The 21,137-nt window shown below is 36.0% G+C and overlaps 1 protein-coding gene across 2 annotated transcripts; it reads right to left on the bottom strand.

Moving 5' to 3' along the window:
• Positions 1 to 3,875: 3,875 nt before the first annotated feature.
• LOC114281201 (zeta-carotene desaturase, chloroplastic/chromoplastic-like) lies at positions 3,876 to 13,584 on the bottom strand. 2 transcript variants are annotated; one of them, XM_082902400.1, is made up of 9 exons: positions 13,439 to 13,584; positions 12,353 to 12,435; positions 12,179 to 12,249; positions 11,416 to 11,458; positions 11,174 to 11,330; positions 10,895 to 11,023; positions 8,602 to 8,674; positions 6,758 to 6,831; positions 3,876 to 4,344 (listed from the first exon to the last, which is right to left on the bottom strand). In XM_082902400.1, exons 3-7 carry the CDS (start codon positions 12,185 to 12,187, stop codon positions 8,647 to 8,649), a joined length of 366 nt encoding a protein of 121 aa, XP_082758526.1. In that variant the 5' UTR covers positions 12,188 to 12,249; positions 12,353 to 12,435; positions 13,439 to 13,584; the 3' UTR covers positions 3,876 to 4,344; positions 6,758 to 6,831; positions 8,602 to 8,646. The 2 variants fall into 2 exon arrangements, with proteins under 2 accessions (XP_082758526.1, XP_082758525.1); XM_082902399.1 differs by lacking the exon at positions 13,439 to 13,584 and having other exon boundaries at positions 12,179 to 12,429.
• Positions 13,585 to 21,137: the final 7,553 nt, after the last annotated feature.

Genomic DNA, 21,137 nt, shown 5'->3' on the forward strand with positions numbered 1-21,137 from the left:
TAAACTTATATCTCTTTTTCTTTTTCTTCTGAAGCCAACACCATGACAGTGTCCCCTTTATATTAACATCTTTCACATCCCACCATGTCCTCTTTTTATTTTTAAAACCTATCTTCCCTTCTGCATCCCACTCTTTCTTTTGTCAGACTCCACACCCCCCACCATATGCTGTCGCCAGAACCCACTATTCATCCCACTAGGAATATATAGAATATATATATCTTAAAAAAAAAATAAATAAATAAACAAAAAAAAAAAATAAAAAATAAATTTAAAAAAAAAAAAAAAAAAAAACAATTTACAAATTTGCACAACACCCATATTTTATTCATCTCCGGGATCAACCCCGTTCACAATTTTACACAACAAAAAAAAAAAAAAAAAAAAAAAAAAAACCAACCACAAAACAAAACAACAAACCACCACATCCACAGGCGGGATTTTTCTTCTCTACTCTGCCGCTGGTCTCTTCTTCTTGCCTCCGTCCTGGGCGGCCCTTGACGGTGTTGCCTCAGTGCTTCCTCGTCCACCGAGCACGTTCACTCCCCCATACTCCACTGCAGCATCTGGTGGCCCTCCAAATCGGAACATCACGGTGGCCTTCCGCTTCAGCTCCTTGTTTTCTGCCCTTAGCACGCTCATCTCTGCTCGCGCATCCTTATACATGCGTTGGAGCAGAGCCAGCTGGGAGTTTAACTGGTGCACCTCATTTGTCCTACTCTGTAGCCGGTGCGACAGATTTGTGACCGCCGTCATGGACTCCACACATGCCTTCAACGTATACTGATTGGCTTCCACATCCGACTGCACCGCCATTTTTTGCTCCACAGACCGCATCGGAAAGTTCAGCGGAGCAAACCCAGCAGTGTTTGGTTGAGGTTCACTGGCCACCGCACCAGTTCTCTCTCCTGTGGACTCGTTGAGGTCGGGAAAGAGGGTAAGCAGCCCGCGGGAAGACGAAGCCATTTTTTCTGGGCAACAGAGTGTTATAGAGAGTGTTACAGAGTATCTTCTCAGCAAAACCTTCTCAGCAAAACGAAGAGTTTTTCAGAGGATTTTCGCCAATTGTTTGTCTTCGCCTCTGCCTCAGCTCTGTCTTGGTTAAATAGCCGAGGCAGCCACGCGCATCACGCGCCTCTTCTCGCCGACAAACTGGCACGCCTTTTCATGGCACGCCTTTTGATGCCTCGGGCACGCCTTTTGATGACACGCCTTTTGAGGGTGCGGGCACACCTTTTGCGGGCACGACTTTTGAGGGCTCGATATCTACATCCATGTATATTTTTTGGGCAGCCTATATACACACTCATACAGTGTCTTCTACACCGATCAGCTTTATCAATCCCTTTTCAACCTCAAATAGGTTTCTATCTTCACACCTATTTGAGTTTGAGGGGGGGTTATACACAGTATCATGTATAAGTCGCTCATGGCGCACTCCCTAAGTCGCCTCCTTGGTACACCACCACAACCTCTGCTACAACGGTCCGACATGACCCCGTAAACTGTCCCGACATTTATTCCGGTTAGCTTCTACAACAACGGTCTGACACGACCACACAGTGTCTGCTACATCGGTCCGACATGACCTCGTAAACTGTCCTGCTACAACGGTCCGACATGACCCCGTAAACTGTCCTGCTACATCGGTCCAGCATGACCCCGTAAACTGTCCTGCTACATCGGTCCGACATGACCCCGTAAACTGTCTTCTACAACGGTCCGACATGACCCCGTAAACTGTCCTGCTACAACGGTCCGACATGACCCCGTAAAATGTCTGCTACAACGGTCTGACACGACCATACCGTGTCTCCTATCCTGTTTTATTTATCAGTTTACTTTCCTGTTTTGTTACTCTCTTCAAACTCAAGTTGGCTAGTACCTATCCTCCTTGAGTTTGAGGGGGGCTGTTAATATATAATTGTTAATTTATAATTGTTAATTAGCTTTAGCTTTAGTATATAAATTGTATAGCTTTAGCTTTATTCCTTTTGTTGCTTTCGGTGATAGTGGGTCTTGTTGGTATCCAATGTTTCATTCTTCTCTCTATAAAGAGAGAGTTCCTTCTCTTTGTAATTATCACATACAATACAGATATACAACAATCTTGTAACAATATCAATCAATATATACATATCAATCATCTCTCTCTATCAATTTATCTTTCAATTAGAAAGAAAAAAAAGGAACAAATTACACTGGGAGTCCCTATATTTGACTTTTATGTTGTTTTGATTTTTGTAATTTTAATTGACTCGACTTTAATATTAAATTTATGATTTTGTCTCAATTTAATCCAATTGATTATAATTTTTAGTATTTTTTGATAAAAAATGACTGTATTAGTGGCATGTGTCATGTTTTTATAGACAAGATTGTAAACTTATTTAACTTAGTAAGATCATTTTTAAAAAAGAAATCCTAATCGACATTATCAATTGGATTGAATTGACGCAAAATTTAAAATGAAAGATCAAAATTGATCTAATTGAAATAATATGAACCAAAATGACAAGAGGTACAAAATGCATGAACCATCAATATAATTTGCCAAAAAAAAAAAAAAAGAAAAAAAAAATGAAGTAAAGATTGAAGTAGACCAAAAAAACAATATCAACTTGAAAAATTATACAGTGTGCAATCTAAATTCATAAAATTACGTAAATTTTTTAATTTAAAATTTTACGTATTTCTATAAAATTACTTATTTAAATTTATGTTAAAATTATATGAAGTATCTATTGCATAGCATAGCATTTCTCTATCAATCCTTCTCCCGGCATTGTGAAATAAGAAGCAAAAGCTAGTTAAAGTAGTTGGTCCCAATTGTCACACTCCAACCCCACCTATGTAAAGTAGGGATATAATTGGTGGGAGGTTCTAAATTGGGTAGTTTAATATTTTTTAATAATCAAATTTTCGGGTCAATTTACGTACATTTTGACTCATTTCAGAGTCAATCTCGTTGCCTACTTGCAAGTAGGGCTATAAATGAACCGAATTGTTCATGAACAAACTTGGCTCGGCTTGTTAAGAGCTCAGCTCGGTTCGGTTCGTTTAGTAAACAAGCCGAACTCGAACTCGAATATTAGACTCATTTAGTAAACGAGCCGAATTCGAGCTCGCATAAGTTCGACTCATTTATCTTTATTTAGATCATATAATAAATATATTATTTATATATTAAATAATATATAATTATATATAAATAAGAGTATAAATACACACTACAAGAAATTGCATTTTTCGCAACGCAACAAAATATGTTGCTAAAAGGAAAAATTCGTCGGCAAAGAGTTTTTGCCGACACACAAAGCTACGTTGGCAACCCATAGGCAAAAGTGTGTCAGCAAAAGTTTTTGCCGGCGAAATTATCATTGCGTTGGTAAAAGTAATGTCTTTAACGACGAACATAGTCGTCGATAAAAGCCTTCATCCATCGTCGGCAATTTACCTTGCGTTGGTAAAAGTCATTCAAATATGATGATTGTGTGGCACTTTTCGCGACACAAATTTGCATGGACAAAAAATATACTTTTAGCAACAAAATATGCGTCGACAAAAATAAACTTTTGGCGACACATTTACGTTGGTAAATGTTGTCATTTGCCTACGATTTGTTTGTCGATAAAACTTCACTTTTGGCAACGACAAATTAGCATTGGCAAAAAATACACTTTTAGCAACACAATATGAGTAGGCAAAAGTAAACTTTTGGCAACACATTTACGTCGGCAAATATTGCCATTTGCCAACTATTTGTTTGTCGATAAAGGATTACTTTTGGCAACGACAAATTGACATTGGCAAAAAATATACTTCTAACAACACAATATGAATGGGCAAAAATAAACTTTTGGCGACACATTTACTAACGAAAATAATTTAAAATAATTTATATATTTTTATAAGATTTACAGATTTACAAGAGACATCCCTCAGGCACCACTATTACAAACTAATAACATTGATATGAAATTAGCAAAAGTTGATGTGCAAGCAAAAAAAACACTACTGATACTGCTTTTAGAAGCAATGTATAAAACCTAAAAGGGTAAAGTCACTAAAATACCTAAATACATCCAAATTGTGAACCCACATTAAAAACAACAGATAACCAAATGAAAACATGAAACTAACAAAGACAGGCAAAACAACATGAAAATCACCCACAAACTTATCCAGCAGACCAACATCTAGTAGCAGCTGCCTCACAGCAACATTGCAGCAGTAGCAGCCCAACAAGCATCAGCCACGAGGGCGGCAACAACAGCAAACCAGCAGCAGCAGATGCAACAAACCAACAAGCAACAGCCATTAACCACCAGCAAAAAGAAGGATCTGGTAGCAATTTGAATTGATCAATGACAAGTTTAAAACAAAGTCCATTAGCTTTTTATTGATCTGGTAGCAATCTGTGTATGCGTTTGTGTGTGTGTGTGTGAATGTTAATAGATATGCAAGCGCAAGTACTGGCCAAAACATAAAGCTTTTACCATCATCCGGTAAAAAATAAAATAAAATAAAATAAAATCCTTCGATTTCTAACTATACTAAAACAATCAGTAGCAGTAGATCCAATGCATTCTACACTCAGTGAAAAAAAATGTTGTCCAAGTTACAAATCATTCACTTGCAACAATGGCAATAATTTACACAAGGCAAACTAATTTCAGATTCTCTACTAATATTCAGATAAGGTCCATTTCAATGATTTCTGATATGGAAGGCATATGCATTATCTCTGCAATATGTACAGAGGTTTCAAATTCTCTGTAGTCAGACAACAATATGATGATATTACAATACAAAACTCCTAATCATTATCAAGTTCACATTATTCAATAATTTGGCAACAAGAAGAAAACAAATAAAATGGTCATTTCTGACATCAGATCGTGGTGGTCATTGCTGACAAAGGCAACAGTATGAATAAGGGTCATTGTGACATATTTGTTTCCAACAAAAATGGACATGATGTTCGGTGGGATTCGAGTAGGCAAAGATGATGTCAATACTACTGCAATCCTGGTGATGATCATGGTGAAGATGGTAGTCCCCCAGTGATTATTGCCTCTGATTGCCGGCACCAATACGAGTTGGTTACAAATTTATTTTGGATTGACAACGACATCAATGAAATTGTTGCATTGACATCATTTTTTACCATTTCTTCTTTCTTATTCATTGAATTTACCCCTCATTTCAGTTTTCCCCTTTTCCTTGTGAGATTCTAGTAAAATGAAATGTGCATGGTTAATGCAATACTTTTCAAAAAAACTGTATGATGGAAAGCAGAAAAGAAGAAGATGACAACAAAAACGTTTTCAATATGAGAAAACTAGGATTTCAAGAAATTGAAGGTTCTGAAATGGTCCCTTCTAATGCATTCACTTACTCGAAAAGCCCAATAAGAGACCAAAAGAAATCAGAGAGACATAAAAAGAGAGAATTAGTATAAGCATTACTATAGTAGGCTTAAAATGACACGATTCAAGTGCAGAAAACAAACCACATCAATCTATTGTAAACTACATACTTCTTAAACAAATCCTAGCAAACTGGGCACTTACAAAAACCTAAGGAAAAAGGAATCAATTTCCTCTATTGTGCCAAATTCAATGTATTCAAAGAAAAACAATAATAGATAAACTGTCACTCCCGCACCTCCAAGAAAAATAATTAAAAAAGAAAAAGCAATAATTATTTTACAGAAGATATTTGAGAAGAAAGCTTTACAGCTGTCAAACCATAAGCACCTATTTCTGGAACGGGGAAGGAAAGGAGTTTGGGGTGGATCAGCTATGCTAAATAAGAATGGTAAGTTTAATAAAAACATTTAAATGAAATTCTACCAACAGACGCCAAGGGAGTCAAGGTTCGTAAAGTTCTATTACTCATTATGAAATATGAATCAATTCAATTCATATTCTTCACCAGCAAAAACATTGTCACCAATAAAATTAAGGTTAAAAAAACTACAAAATATTAGAGGACTTGCAGAATGCGAGGGGAAAAAAAAGATTTTCTTATTTACCTACAACACGAGAAAAAGTAACTATACAATAACCAAAGAAAAGAAAGAGAAGGGGGGAAAAGTCTAGGCATCGCACCATAAATTGTGGGGGGAAAAAAAAAGCACAAAATGTTGGAATTGCAAGCTAATTCAATTAGTAAATCTTAACCATCGACTATTATTTAAAAACTTAAAAGACTCTTTCAATTAAAACCCATATTAACCAATAAACTTTTCCTTTCTTCCTCCCCACCCTTAAATAAGTAAAGGCACACACCCACACCCCAAACAGAACATAAACCGTACACACCTCCCTTTTGAGATGGCAAGAGACATACTCAAGATAATAGCTTGTGGTCACGAACAAAAGATGCATTATGACAATTTGACACAAATCATGACCCATGGGCAACTACTACTCCTGAATCCTAAAATATTAAAAGCATATATACACAACTGAACAGAAGCTTATTAAATTAAGAAAGAAAATAAAATATGACTTAGGGTGACTCAAAGTTAATAACGCAAAGTCATCAATGGGCACAGCTTTTAATGCAAACAATTTCCAATATCCCCTCTTCTTCAGATTTGTTCTTCAAGGTGTTATTATGAACTGCATGAAAAACATGGCTTGTCCAACACTAAACATGGGGTTCTTGCATGGATGGGCTCTACACAAATAAATTGGAATAACATTCAAGATTCAGTTTAATAGGAAACTATAATAGTAGACATTACCTTGAGCTGATTTGTAGACAAAAAAGCACGAATTCCATGTAACGGTGCTCCAATTGGAAACCTAAAATCCAGTTCTGCAGCAGGAAACTAAGTCATATATGCAACACCAAAACCAATGATTAATGTAATTAATTGTTAAAACCTATCACCTACTTCACCCACTTAAACCTACTCCACTAAACCTAACCCACTACACCACTACCACCTCCACTTCACCTACTCCTTACCTACTACACACTCACTCTCTTCTATATATAGGAATCATGAATCATTGTAATAAATATAACATTATATCAATCAATAATACAAGCATTTCTCTTTATACATTAAATTTCTACATGGTATCAGAGCAGGTTTAGAACCTAGTATTTTTGCTTCACCGGCGGGCGGCAACTTCGCCTTGGCCGCCCGCCGGACCTCAACCTAGTCCACTAGCATTTTCTACACATACCTTCACTCTTCTTCACCACCTCGCCGATGCAAACCCAAAATCTCTTTACCCATCCGTATTGTCACGATCGGAACTCTCACTGGAGCCCAGACCGCATCGAAAAGTTCAACGGAGCAAACTCCGGGGCACTTGGTTGAGGTTCCAGTGCCACCGCACCAGTTATCTCTCTTGTTGACTCGTTGAGGTCGGGAAAGAGAGTGAGCAGACCACGGGACGAAGAGGCCATATTCTGGGTAGCTGAACGGGAAGATGAGGCCATGTTATGGGTTGCTGAGTGTTTCAGAGAAAGGTTGGTTACAGAATGGCAACAGAGTGTTCCAGAATCTCTTTCTCAGAAACGGAAGAGTTTTTTCAAAGGATTTTCGGCGGTTTCAGACTGGTTTGCACAGCCTCCGCCTCAACCTTGGTTAAATAGCCGAGGCCGACACGCCACTCTGTCGCTCACGTGCCTCGCCGCGTCTCCGGCTCACTTTTTGATGGCTCGACGCTTTCTGTCAGGCACGCCTTTTGATGAAGTGGGCGCGCCTTTTGAGGGCGCGACTTTTGAGCGCTCACTATATATATCCATATATATATATATTTGGGCAGCCTATATACACCATCATACAGTGTATTTTTCAAGGGTCCGACAAGACTCTGTAAACTGTCCCGACATTGATTCCGGTTAGCTCCTTCATGGGTCCGACAAGACTCTGTAAACTGTCTCGACATTGATTCCGGTTAGTTTCTACAAGGGTCCCGCAAGACTCTGTAAACTGTCACAACAACTGTCACAACATTGTCAGCTACAACGGTCCGACATGACCCCATAAACTGTCTTCTACATCGGTCTGACACCGCCATCCAGTGTCCTCTACAACGTTATGACACCCCCATACAGTGTCCTCTACAACGTTATGACACCACCATCCAGTGTCTTCACCAATGGTCTGACACGACCATACAGTGTCACCTATCCTCTTTTATTTTTATGTATTTTCTTGTTTTGTAACTCTCTCCAAACTCAAGTTGGTTAGTTCCTATCCCCCTTGAGTTTGCGGGGGGCTGTTAAAACCTATCACCTATTTCACCCACTTAAACCTACTCCACTAAACCTAACCCACTACTCCACTAAACCTAACCCACTACACCACTACCACCTCACCTACTCCACTAAACCTAACCCACTACACCACTACCACCTCCACTTCACCTACTCCTTACCTACTACACACTCACCCTCTTCTATATATAGGAATCATGAATCATTGTAATAAATATAACATTATATCAATCAATAATACAAGCATTTCTCTTTATACATTAAATTTCTACATTAATATACCACACCAGTATGGCTATGGCCAAAACAAAAGGTTTCAAGTCAGTCTTTCAAGTAAGAATTACATCATACCACCAATTTCACCCCCTTTGTTTACAAAAGTATGAGTATGATCCTTCACAAGCCGATTTTTATCAGCACCAACCTAGGTCAAAGTAGAGATCCAAGAAAAACAATCAGAGACCACTGTCTTGAGAAGATTATGTAACTAAACTACAATTTTATATAGTTAATTCTCAGAAAACAAAAGGGTTTTTTCTTAAAAAATTCATGGAGCCAGCTTAGTGCAAATGCATCGACAGTTCTCAACCCACAAATCAACTACAATAAAATAACTTAAACATCCTACATTTCAAACATGCATAGGGAAGTTTGAGATTAATCACATAGAAAAAAGCAAAATCACCTAGTTACCACCATTATTATACGAAATCGCACTGACACAACTAATGGTGTATGGGTTGATATAATCCACATGTAGCGTCATAAGGGACTTTTGTCATAAATTGGAAATAAATAAGGTGTCCAAGTTTTGCCCACCCAGTCAATTAGCAGAGTTGAGGAACTAACAAGTTAAGTACATGCCTGAGTTTATTCTTTCTGAGCAGTCCTGCCAATAACAGATACACTAAACTGCATACAAAAGGGTCTATCTAAAAGCTATGAAGTCCAAGCTCAAGCCATGAGAGGAACTAACCAAGTACAGAACCATATTCTTCCATTCTATATTCAAAAGCAAGCTCATAATTGTGTAGGCACATTGGGAGTGCATTGAAGGCATTAGTAGGCCATGAATATGTATGAGCAATACATCATTGGCACAAGTACATCAGTATAGAAGCTTCTTGGCATCCTAATAGATTTCAGCGATAATTCACCCATCATTTCAATATCTTATGATCTGTAAAGCAACTACAACAATGAATATTTCTTACCAACAGAGAAGATTTAGTTCCTTGCTCATTATCATAAGCAGATGTCATACAACAATCAAAAGCACAAAAAATTGAAACATTTTGTACCATAGCTAAATTATTAGGACACAGATATTTGATCCTACAAGCGTCCTAAAAGGCACTGTTATATCAGTTATTACCATAAAAGATCAATGGATCAAATATTCTAGAATATGAATGGTCCTTGTTTCACATATCATGCTTTATGATCATGAAAAATATTCTTTATTTGCAGCTTAAAAGCTATGGGCCATAAAGAATACAAGAAATGAAATTAACATTAAAATCTAAATTATCAATAAATAACTTCATGAAAACAAGCATGTGGTCTTCACCTTTTTCATTAATCGAAAAAGATTATTGTAACAACCAAAGAAAACATGAAGTCCATTTCCTAACTATAGTTTGCATTTCTATAAGCTCATTTTTCTGATTAAACACAATTGCTCAAGGGAATAAATCAACTTCCAGAATTGATCACACGTGCCATGTGCTAGTTGCATGCAGTCCTAGCAAATGAAATCTTCATCATGAATCATCTAGTCTATGAAGCATGGACACTCCAAAATTAGTGCCGTGGCGGTGTCCGACACGGGGACACGCCGGGGACACGTATGGGACACGCCAGATGGCGTGTCCCTTTAATTTAATGATTTTTTTGCAGGGGACACGGCAGGGACACGGCGGGGACACGTGTGTCCATATGGGGACACGGCATGGGACACGGCGGGGACACGGCAGGGCTATTTTTATTTTTATTTTTTTTAATTTAATTTTTTTTTTTATTTTTTTAATCTTTTGCCTCTCTTATTTAGTGCTTTTGTGAAAAATATTGTTGGATGTTGAATGTTTTCCCCTTCTCGTCTTAGTTCTTGTTATCGTTTATTATGATTTTTTGTGAATTTTTTGTGAATGGATGATCTATTAATTTGTTTAAATGTAATAGTTATGTTTATTCAATTAATGTTACTATGTTAGTGTTTGTTAATTTTAATTTAGGATGAATGTAATATGAATCTACGTAACACATAAAAATATATAAAATAAATAAAATAAAATTCGCCGTGTCCCCCGCCGTGTCCGTGTTCCCATTTTTTGAAAATTGCCGTGTACCGTGTCCGTGTCCGTATCCGTGTCTGTGTCCGTGCTTCATAGGATCTAGTAACTTAAGGATAATATTGTCATGAGCAAGAGAGGCCAATATATATTGTATATAAAGAGAGACAGAAATAGGATGGTCGCAAAAATTCTGGTTTTGAATTACAGACAAATAAAAGGCTATTCAACTATTTCATTCAGCAGATGTATCTTGTGGTTAATCGGCATTATCTTTCTCTACAGAAATAACAACAATTAATAATAATGACAACAATAATATCATAAAACAAAACGAAGAGAATTTTCCTTACTGGAGCAATGAGCCTTGTCCCTCGAGGTAATAGTCTTCAGGTGATGCGAGTGCAAGGTCTGCAAAGCATGAGAAATCTGCATCAGGGGTATAAAGGAGATTATCCAACCCTGCAGCTTGCCTTACTTGCCTAACATTTACAAAGTGCAAAATTTACTTAAAAATACATGCAAAGAGTAATTTATTTTCCGTAGTCATGATAAGTAAAGTGTATTTTATTCCTAGATCCCAAAGGAATCCACTTTCACAAACCAATAACTTCAATACATGAGAGGATCACCTTGAACGTTCTAAATCCTGTAACTCTGTGACCCAGCCGATGTATCTGAGTTGCACTGTGACCACAGGCACACCAACTAGTTCATAAATATTATCAAAGAATTCCCACTCCCTCCATGTGCGTGGAACTAATCTTTTAATTCCAGGGGCATCACATGCTGCCACCAAATGGAGTAGTTTAGTATTTAGTAAGGACATAAATAGTGAGAGTATCAATATATGAAAGGAAAGCCAACAACAAACCTGCAACATAAGCATTAGCTTTCACAATTTTCTTTTGAGTAGCCTGAAAGTTTAAAAGAAAAAAGTATTAAGCATCGATCATTTAAACAGATGACCAAAAACCAGAACATCTGCTTACATACGAGTAAAGGTCAACTTGTTGAATCCAAGAAGTTAGATCAACATCCACTTACTATTCATTGTGGTCCCTTAATTCGATCATATTATTGACTTTTTCCATTTTAAAAACATTTGTTCGCTTCAAGCTCAAAATTATAAAATGCGATAGACTAAGGAATTCTCACTAATTGCACAAAGCTACAATCAAGTAACTATGGTTTCCTTTTTTGCCACATTTATTGTGTATCAAACTATCAGAAAAAGAACCGCCTTTAGAACAAGTATATAAAGATGAATAAAAAACTAAATTATGAAGATTCCATAGTTCAAATCTTTCTGAGGATAAACTATTACTTTCAAAAAGAATTTAACCACAACAGTATCAGAAAAATTCGCGAGATTTCTTAATGGCTTTGACATGAATTTATGTAGTTGAAATAAAAATGCATAATACTTCAAATTGTACAAGCATGTGTTAGAAAAACGTAGGAGACTGAACTACAATCCAGAGTCATGTAAGATATCACAGGAATTCAACTGGATGACTTGCAAAATCCAGACACTCAGTAACAATAAGCTTGATTCCACATATTCTGCGTAAATAAATATGGATTTAAAGGTAGTAAAATTTTAAAAGGTGAAAAATGGGAGTAATTAAGCTTACTTTTGACATGGCAATTCCCGTCACATATGTCTCTCCATCAGTACAACACGAGAAAAAGTAACTACAATAAGCTTGATTCCACAGTACTATTTCTTTCAACTTCGTTTCATCCATCCAATACTTAAAAAAACAAAACAGACAAATTCTAATAACTTCACAGGTTGGATCACATACTATCTGTAACACATTCTTCAGAAGGGCCAGAGCCCACAACTTCAGACACAGCTACTTGCTCTGGCTCCTTGTCTTGCTCAGATCTGGGGGTAAAAAAACCAAAAGATAAATTAATATAGAGAATAAGCACTTAGTTTGCGGTAATGTCCTTTAGCTTTAGCCAGTAAAAGAATTAATATCAGAGATGCGTTCTGTGTAGCGTTACAAGAATTGAAGACATGCAAAAATTCAAGCCCAAGCAAATCAACAAGAAATGAGCCCATTCCAGTTTTGAACCAATTGAAAATGAGGATTGATCCAAACCAATAATAATAATAACACAAAAACAATAAGAACAATTATATGAACCTGCAGTCACATAAATCTAGTCCATGTGAGCTACTACACAGACAATTTGTAGAAAACACATATGATGCAACAATATGATTAGCTAAACATATGAGCAAAAAGGAAAAAACAGTATCAATGACCATAGATGAGAATAGTGGCCATACAAGAAAATTAACAAATTGTAAGAAAGAAAAGAAAATATATTTTCCAAATGGAAATGACTGAAGACATCACCAAAAACAACACAAGCTCAAATCCTAATGAAAACTACTCTATGAAATGCCAACAAATTAGCCAGTAAATTGAGAAAACAAATCAATATTCAGGAATTCTTTTGATAAAAAAGATGCCTGGATTCTCATGGGATGTTAAAGAACTGACTCATCCATGGCCATTTCCACAGGCTTGGGATTCGTCCAAAGGGTATATATATATATATATATATCTCAAACCTTCTTTGTATAAACATAGATTTGTAACCATTAATTTCATTTTCATGAAGGTTCGATTAGGCTCTATTACAGCATTTGAAACAGTTGATGAACCAGAGTCTCAATGTTGACACCCAAACAAACCCAACACTCAAATAGATCCAACAACCCAGAACATTAATCCATCGATCAAAATTCTACAAACCCATAATCGAAATTGCAATTAAAAACACCAAATAATCGAACAAATATGGAGTGAATGTGTGTGTGTGTGTGTGTGTGTGAGAGAGAGAGAGAGAGAGAGAAGGGTAGAATCCGAACATACCTCAAGAATTGAACTGATACTTTTTCTGATCGAAGAGAAGAGAACGAAACCCTTCCATCGTCGCCGCCGCCCAAGCAGTCTCACCGCCGAAGAGAGAGCACTGTTTCCAGGTTAAAATCTAGCCGCTGTCGAAGAATGAAAATCGTAGAGAGTGACGAGGGGTTTTCCTGTCCTGGAAAAAAGGAGGGAATTTTGATAGGAACCGCCTCAACTTTTAGAGGCAGATCACCAAAATAATAATAATAATAATAATAATAATAATAATAATAATAATAATAATAATAATAATAATAAAAACAATTTTTAGTTTTTTTTTTTTTGAAAACATTAAAACTAAATTTGAGAATTATAAAAATAAAAAATATATTTTTAAAATTTTAAAAATTATTTATGATCTCTTAAAAGGTAAAATTATAGTTTTTTTTTTTATTTTGTCATCAAATTTTTTTATTTTAAAGTTTTTTAGGAAAAAAAATTTGAAACAAGGTTCTGAAAATAAAACCAAGCATATTGAAATTGATAATCTAATCACATTCTTTGAAAATGTTTAGATTATTTCAAATTAGTCATCTCAACTTAAGAGTGTGTTTGGGCTTAATGGGTTCATTTTGTGATCTAATTCGATGATCAATTTAATTTTACAATTTAATAACTAAAATATTTAAAACTTTTTAAAAAGTTATAATAAAAACACAATTCACCAAATCACCCCATTTCAACAAAATTTTTACCGACGAATAGTGTTATCGTCGCTAAATGTTTAACTCTTTGCCTACACCAACTTGTCGTCACCAAAAGTAAGTACACTAATAGCAACGCTTATTGTGTTGCTAAAAAATAAGGCTCGTAGCTAAAATTTTTGAAAATTTGGCGCCAACTAATAATTTTGGTGCCTAGTGAATGTTATGCATTTTTAGCGACGGTAGTAAATTGCGTTGGTAAAGGTCTATTTTTACCAACGAAATTGATCATTGCGTCGCCAAAAATATAGTTTTGGCTATGAAAAATTGACGTCATCGCCAAAAGTGCAATTTCTTGTAGTGACATTATATATATATATATATATATATATTAAATCATATAAATAATATTTTTTATTTAAATCATATAAATAATATTAAAAAATTTAACGAGTCGAGCCGAGCTCGAACCTAGTTCCTTATCGAGCCGAGTTCGGACTCAATAAACGAGCTCAATAAGTAAACGAGCCGAGCTCGAGCTCAGTAAAGCTCGGCTTGACTCGGTTCGTTTGCAACCTTACTTGCAAGAGTCCTATTTAAAGTCAGAACAAACATTTGTATATGAACTGCTAATTTCGGGGTCAACCTCGTCACCCACTTGCAGGGGTCCTATTTAAGATCAGAACAAACACTTGTATTTGGACTGATCCTAAGAAACTTATTGGGACTAGTGAGTATTAAACTTGAAACTTGAAAAGAGCACACCTCCATGTTCTATGTTGTACTCGCTAGACCAACTCTTTATTATTGAGTTCGATAACTTTTTCATTAACCTATCATATTTTTAATTCGCCCCTTAATATAGTGTGGTGTCATTTTTGAATTATTAGTTGAGTTAGTTATTTTATAGTTTTAAATTTTAAAGTATCATAATTTTCATTACGTAAATTTGTTTTAACAAAAATTATATATTAAGAATGTGCTCAATCTATCAAATAATATTTATATTGGTCATAAAATGATGTAATAAACAGATATTTGTGTTCACTCACAATTTTAGTTTGAAATTTTGTCAAATTTCACAGTTTCATAATTTTTTTTTGAAATTTTATGAAATTCACATTTTCACAAATTTTGCATGTAAAATTTCAATATATATATTTTTAATTTGGGAAATTTTTTTGTAAAATTTCATTTTTTTTTTAATTTGGGAAAAAAAATTGTAAAATTTCAAATTGATCAGAGATCGTCTCAAATAGATTTCAAAAATAAATATTTTATGAAAACAACCGCATAAAATGAAAGTTACGAGATTTCAATTAAAAAAAAAAAGAAGAAGAAGAACACGTGCATAATTCGTGTTTTAACGAATGGGTTATTACCAGAAGAAAAATGCTTCGGACCCCCACTGGGGGTCGACCCCCAGTGAGGTGGCGCTCCGTGATTGGGTAAAAAAAAAACTGTTTTTTTTTTTTTTTTTTTTTTGTAAGTTTCAGCCAGTGGGGACTCGCCACCTCACTGGGGGTGCGACCCCCACTGGGGGTCTAAGGACTATGTATGAGACTTGATGAATTAATGAATTTTTTATGGACTTATGTGCTCTGTTTTTTCTAATATTTGGTATGATGAAAACAAAAATCAAGAAAAACTGTTTTGCAATTAATAAAAAATGAGTTGATTTGAGTGAATTTCATCTTTCAAAACAATCTATAGTTTCACTTTTATTATCAAAATAAGTTTTCATTAGGACAAATTACACCAATAGTCCTTTCATTTTATTTATTGTGTTCTTTTGATTTTTATATTTTTAATTTGCTCAATTTTGACCATTACTTTTAAATTTTGTATCAATTTAATTTAATTGATAATGCCGTTAGTATTTTTTATGAAAAATTATCACTAAATTGGTTGATTTTTTTTTACTGAGTTGAATAAGTTTATAATTTTGCCTTGAAAAACATAACATATGTCACGTATGTGCATATTTTTCATTAAAAAATAGTAACAATTATAAACAATTAGATTAAATTGAGACAAAATTATAAATTCAAGGTCAAATTCGAGTTGGTTGAAATTATAAGACCAAAATAACATAAAGACTAAAATATATGAACTATAAGCATAATTTGCCTTTTCATTGGGGGCGTTTGGTGTGGTTTTTTGAGCCAACTCATAGATTTCAATTTTGAAAAAGTTATTTTGGATTATTTGGTTAAACTTATTTTAAATAATTTTTTTATTCTAATAACTTATTTTAACTCAAAAAGTTTATTATAACAAACTACCCACTACGCTTTTGATTATCATTTATTGATTATAATAGCTTATTTATGATCATACCATTAATTTTTTTTTTTTTGAAATAAAAAGACCCAAATGGACTGTCTGTAGACTAGTTTTTTATTTTTTTATTTTTATATAGAAAATGTGGACTAGTAATTAATAACAAAAAATAAAAATTAATTCAATTTACAATTAATAAGAGTAAAAATGACATTTAGGCCAAGTTTGGCAAGTTGATAAAAAGCCAAAAAGTTACTCAAAAAGTTAAAAAAGTTATCACTATTCACCAGAAGTCAAAAAGTATGGCTGCATAACTCGCAATCCTAATTTTTCCTTACACACTAATTTATACAATTTTTTAATATATATTTTTTCATAAAAAGTCAAAAAGTTAACCCAAACAACCATATTTTTTTCCTCAACTTTTTAGTCCAAAAAGTCAAAAAGTGCACTTATTTAGGACATCCCAAACAACCCCTTATACATCAAAAAGTTATTTCACAACTTATTTACCTAACACTATTCAGCAACTTAAATTTATAATTTAACTGCTATACTAAATAAATTAACAATTTCTGATTGAAATCATAATCTATAATCTATTAAGTGTGGTGATGGGGTTTGGAAATACCCTTCGGCCCATGCAGACTTTCTTAATCCTCGAATTGGTACCTGAAATTATGATGTATACTCCGGTCGGGGGTGCTGGAATTAGTACTCCGTCAGACAAGTTAATATTCTTTGGAGTTTTATCTTCCATAACAAGTTATCACCTCCTCTTTTATATTGCTCTTTAGGGGCCCACTTTCTATTATGGGCTCTTTGCCCTCACAGCTGGACCCCAGTCGTTCTCCAGGATCTGTGGACTATTCAGCCCTACAAGCAGGTTCTAGTCAGCCACAGCCCTAATCATCACTACATATTCGGTGGTTTTAAGGATGAAACCCGATCTGGGCCGACTTAAACTCAGCCCCCACAATTGCCCCCCAAACATCCGAGTAGGTTCATTCCGGTTGATATGTTTGGTTAACATTCGCCTCAGACACCATGTCAAAAAACTCTCGAAAGTCGAAAATATGGCGGTTCCACTCTTTTTGGAACTGATTCGTCAGAATAGGCGCGATATTTTAATCATTATAGCTTCCCACCCCTTTGTGTTTGACAGTCATTTAATGTTCGATTTGAAAACTAACCCTCCGTATATTCTTGAATAAAAAAGGCTCTTAACCTACTTTGCCATTCTTTACACCAACATCCTTTCAGGACTTCTGCACTTTCATATTTCTACTCCTCATCGTTCATCTTTTTCTTTGACTTATAAGTTCCACTTTCTCTTCTTATTCTGTCTTCTCATTCTGCTCTCATTCCAGTCCCTTGCATGTTTTGTTTTTTCTTTAGTACACATTTTGTTTGTATTCCATTTTTCCATTTTAAATGGCGAGGCATTTGAAAGCCCTTCTCTCAGAGAAACGAATCACAGCCTTCTGTTGTCATTTTCCCATCCCAGACGACGTCCTTCCCAGACAGTGTGGTGGACATGGAGAGGGCTGACACAAACACTATTAACTTCCCTCTTTTGGCCATTGCTGAGGGTGGAGTTCGATTCCCCCTTCATCATCTTCTTAGGACAGTCCTACGCTATTGGAGATTAATTTCCTCCCAACCTAATGTGAACTTCTACCGAATAATCATGGGCGTAGTAGAATTGAATCGCCGACTAGGTCTTAACCTAGGAATCCCAGCTATTCGGCACTGCTACGTTATGGCGAAATCAATTGGTCAGCAGGGTCGTAACTTTTTCAGAGCCAAAGACATTGACCATCACTTGATAACCATACTTGCCAGCTCTGGCAAAAGGGTTGATAATGTCATGGTCACCATCCAAGGTAATTAGGAATTCAGCGAGGGGGAAGATCGCCAAGACCCAGTGCCAAGGCAAAAAGGCGAACCGAGTGGCCGACTAGAATTGTTAGCGTGACTTAAAATGAACAATTTATTTGGCTCAAATATTGGATGCTAATCATTTGTTTGTCTTGCAAGCAACGACTTGAAAAGAGCACTGACTTCAACGAACGAAGCCGTTGTAGGGTAAGTCAAGGCGGTCCTTAATTATAAAGGCCGTGCAAATCTTCAAGGACAAGGGCGCACATCCCATATTTTGTTAAGATATGACCCAACCTACTCTACTTTCTCAGCTGCAGATAATATCCCTGTGCCGAGGCATGAACGACAGCTTACTGCACTTATATTCCCAAGCTATAAAAGCCTAAAGGATATTGATGTTGAGGGTTCTGACGTCGACGAAGAGGTCGGCGAAGACAAGCAGTTAGAGGGTCGTGCAGAGGATCAGGAACTTAACACAGAAATTGAATTGGCATTTGAGCACATCATCTGTCATGACCCGAACCAGCCCCTATGGGTTAAGGACATAATCGGCCAGTAATCAAGGGATTACCTACGGCCTCAAACCAAATAAGACATATCTTATCAGAGTAAAGGGGCCAAACGAAAGCAAATTTAAAACTTTTGTCCATAGAGTTGTGCTTACATGGCACATTATAACAATCCATATATATACATGTTAATAACTCACATCAAAGGAATAATAATACGAAGTTCTGTACATACAGGATCATTCAAGTCTAAGTCAGTCAAACCCAAAGTTTATATGCAAAAGTAATCCAATGTTTTCACCAATATAACAAAACTATATCAAAAGAACAAAAGAGGCGAAGACAAGTCTCGTGCGTGAGACGTTTGGGTTGACTCTTCAAAACCTTGACTATTTCTCACATATTTCACCGAGGCTGGGTTTGGACATCCCTTGGCTCACCTACATACACATGAATGAGCGTGAGCGAAAGCCCAGTGAATAATATGAAATAAAGAAGGTACACGAATGAGATTCATATATATCAAACGGCCTTCGGCCCATTTAGAATTCTATTTAGTGCATTATTTACTACATTAGGTGATTCAAGCCCGAACATATCGAATAGCCTCTGGCCCACTTCGTTCCTTAACAAACGACCTCAAGCCCAAACCATTAATGTCCAACGGCCTTTGGCCCAATCATCCATGACAAACGGCCTTTGGCCCAATCATTCATATCAAATGGTGTCCGACGGCCTTTGGCCCAATCATTTATGTCAAACGGTGTCCGACGGCCTTTGGCCCAATCATTCATGTCAAACGGCCTTTGGCCCAATCATTCATATCAAACGACCTTTGGCCCAATCATTCATGTCAGACGGCCTTTGGCCCAATCATTCATATCAAACAGTGTCCGACGGCCTTTGGCCCAATCATTCATGTCAAACGGTGTTGGACGGCCTTTGGCCCAATCATTCGGCATAACAAATATTTGTCCATAATTCTGTTTAACAAACTTATAAGACTGATATGGAAATAAGTAATTGGATAAATAACATACTTCAAATATCTTTACTAAGATATTACTCACTGTGATCTGTTGGTGGATTTGCCCTGGAGCTCGACCCTACACATTACATAACACATATGGGTCACAATTGATTTAATCCGTTCTTAATTCATGCATCCCTCATAGGCTTCTTTTTTATTCTTTTAATTCATTCATAACGCTCAATGCATGCCTAAGAGTACTTAGAAGTGAAAGAGAACGGAAAATGAAACACATAACACCTTTACAAATTTTCTGAAACAGGAGTCCCCGCTCGAGCGTGGGTTCCGCCGCTCGAGCAGACCCTGTGGGTCTGCAAAAATACTGGTTACTTCATTTTGACGCTCGAGCGTGAATTCGGGCACTCAAGCTGAAGGTCACATTACATGGCTCCCCGCTCGAGAGTGAATATCCCCCCTCGAGTAGACATCAATGTCTGCAAAAGTTCTGGGAGCTCGCATTTCACGCTCGAGCGGCGCTTTCCCCGCTCGAGCGAACATGCCAAATTATGGAATTTTCAGAATTGTTCTTGATGTTCAAACTCAACATTCAAAGGCTTTAAACTCATGATTTTGGCTAAAAAACGTGGAAACACATTGTATAATATGAGAGTTTGAGAATATGTGACCAAATTGTTCAAATGCATGGTCATTTTTCCAAAATTATTTTGAGTTCCCTTCATGGGTTCCAAAACACATAAATTCAATTTCATACAAACTCCATATCTTCATCAATCATGCATGCATGTACATTCTTGACTCCAATTCTATTTCAATTGGTACAAATGACACTTATAATCATGAAACTCATGAGAATTATGCATGCATGAGAGATTTGATGCTAAATTCTTCTTGTTCAACATGATTCATGCTTGAACATGCAAAATTATAACAATTATGCACATGCATGTTCATACAAGCTCCAAATTCAACAATTCAATTCAAGTTATGTTCTTGATCACAATTAAACCTTGAATTTACAAAATTACAAACTCAAACTTATGAATCCACTCACCTAGGAGCTTCAAACACCCAAATTCTAGCTAATTCTTTGAGTTTAACCTCCAATTCTCAAGCCTTTAGTTCGATCTTCAATTTGAGCTCCCTCTCTCTCTCGAAGTTCGGTTCTCTCTCTCTCTCTCTCTAGAGAGCAAAATCTGATTTGAGCTCAAAACAAATGAATGAGAGTGTAAATTGGCCCTTTATATAAGCTCCTTTAATCACATTTCATTAACACTAATTAATTTAGCACTATTTCATCAATTTAATCTATTTAATCTGATCCGAATAAATTTTCAATTAAATTTCACCGTAGG

Source organism: Camellia sinensis, chromosome 13 (genome assembly GCF_055761805.1).
Source record: "Camellia sinensis isolate YWXY chromosome 13, ASM5576180v1, whole genome shotgun sequence".
NCBI classification, from domain to species: Eukaryota; Viridiplantae; Streptophyta; class Magnoliopsida; order Ericales; family Theaceae; genus Camellia; species Camellia sinensis.

Excerpts from the sequence above, each read along its gene's own strand:
- LOC114281201 (XM_082902399.1), bottom strand. The coding sequence starts at position 12,292 with ATGGATGAAACGAAGTTGAAAGAAATAGTACTGTGGAATCAAGCTTAT. Across the intron at positions 11,459-12,178 it reads CGGGAATTGCCATGTCAAAA|GCTACTCAAAAGAAAATTGT; the intron begins GTAAGCTTAATT and ends TTAAACTTTCAG. Across the intron at positions 11,331-11,415 it reads AGCTAATGCTTATGTTGCAG|CATGTGATGCCCCTGGAATT; the intron begins GTTTGTTGTTGG and ends ATTTGGTGGCAG.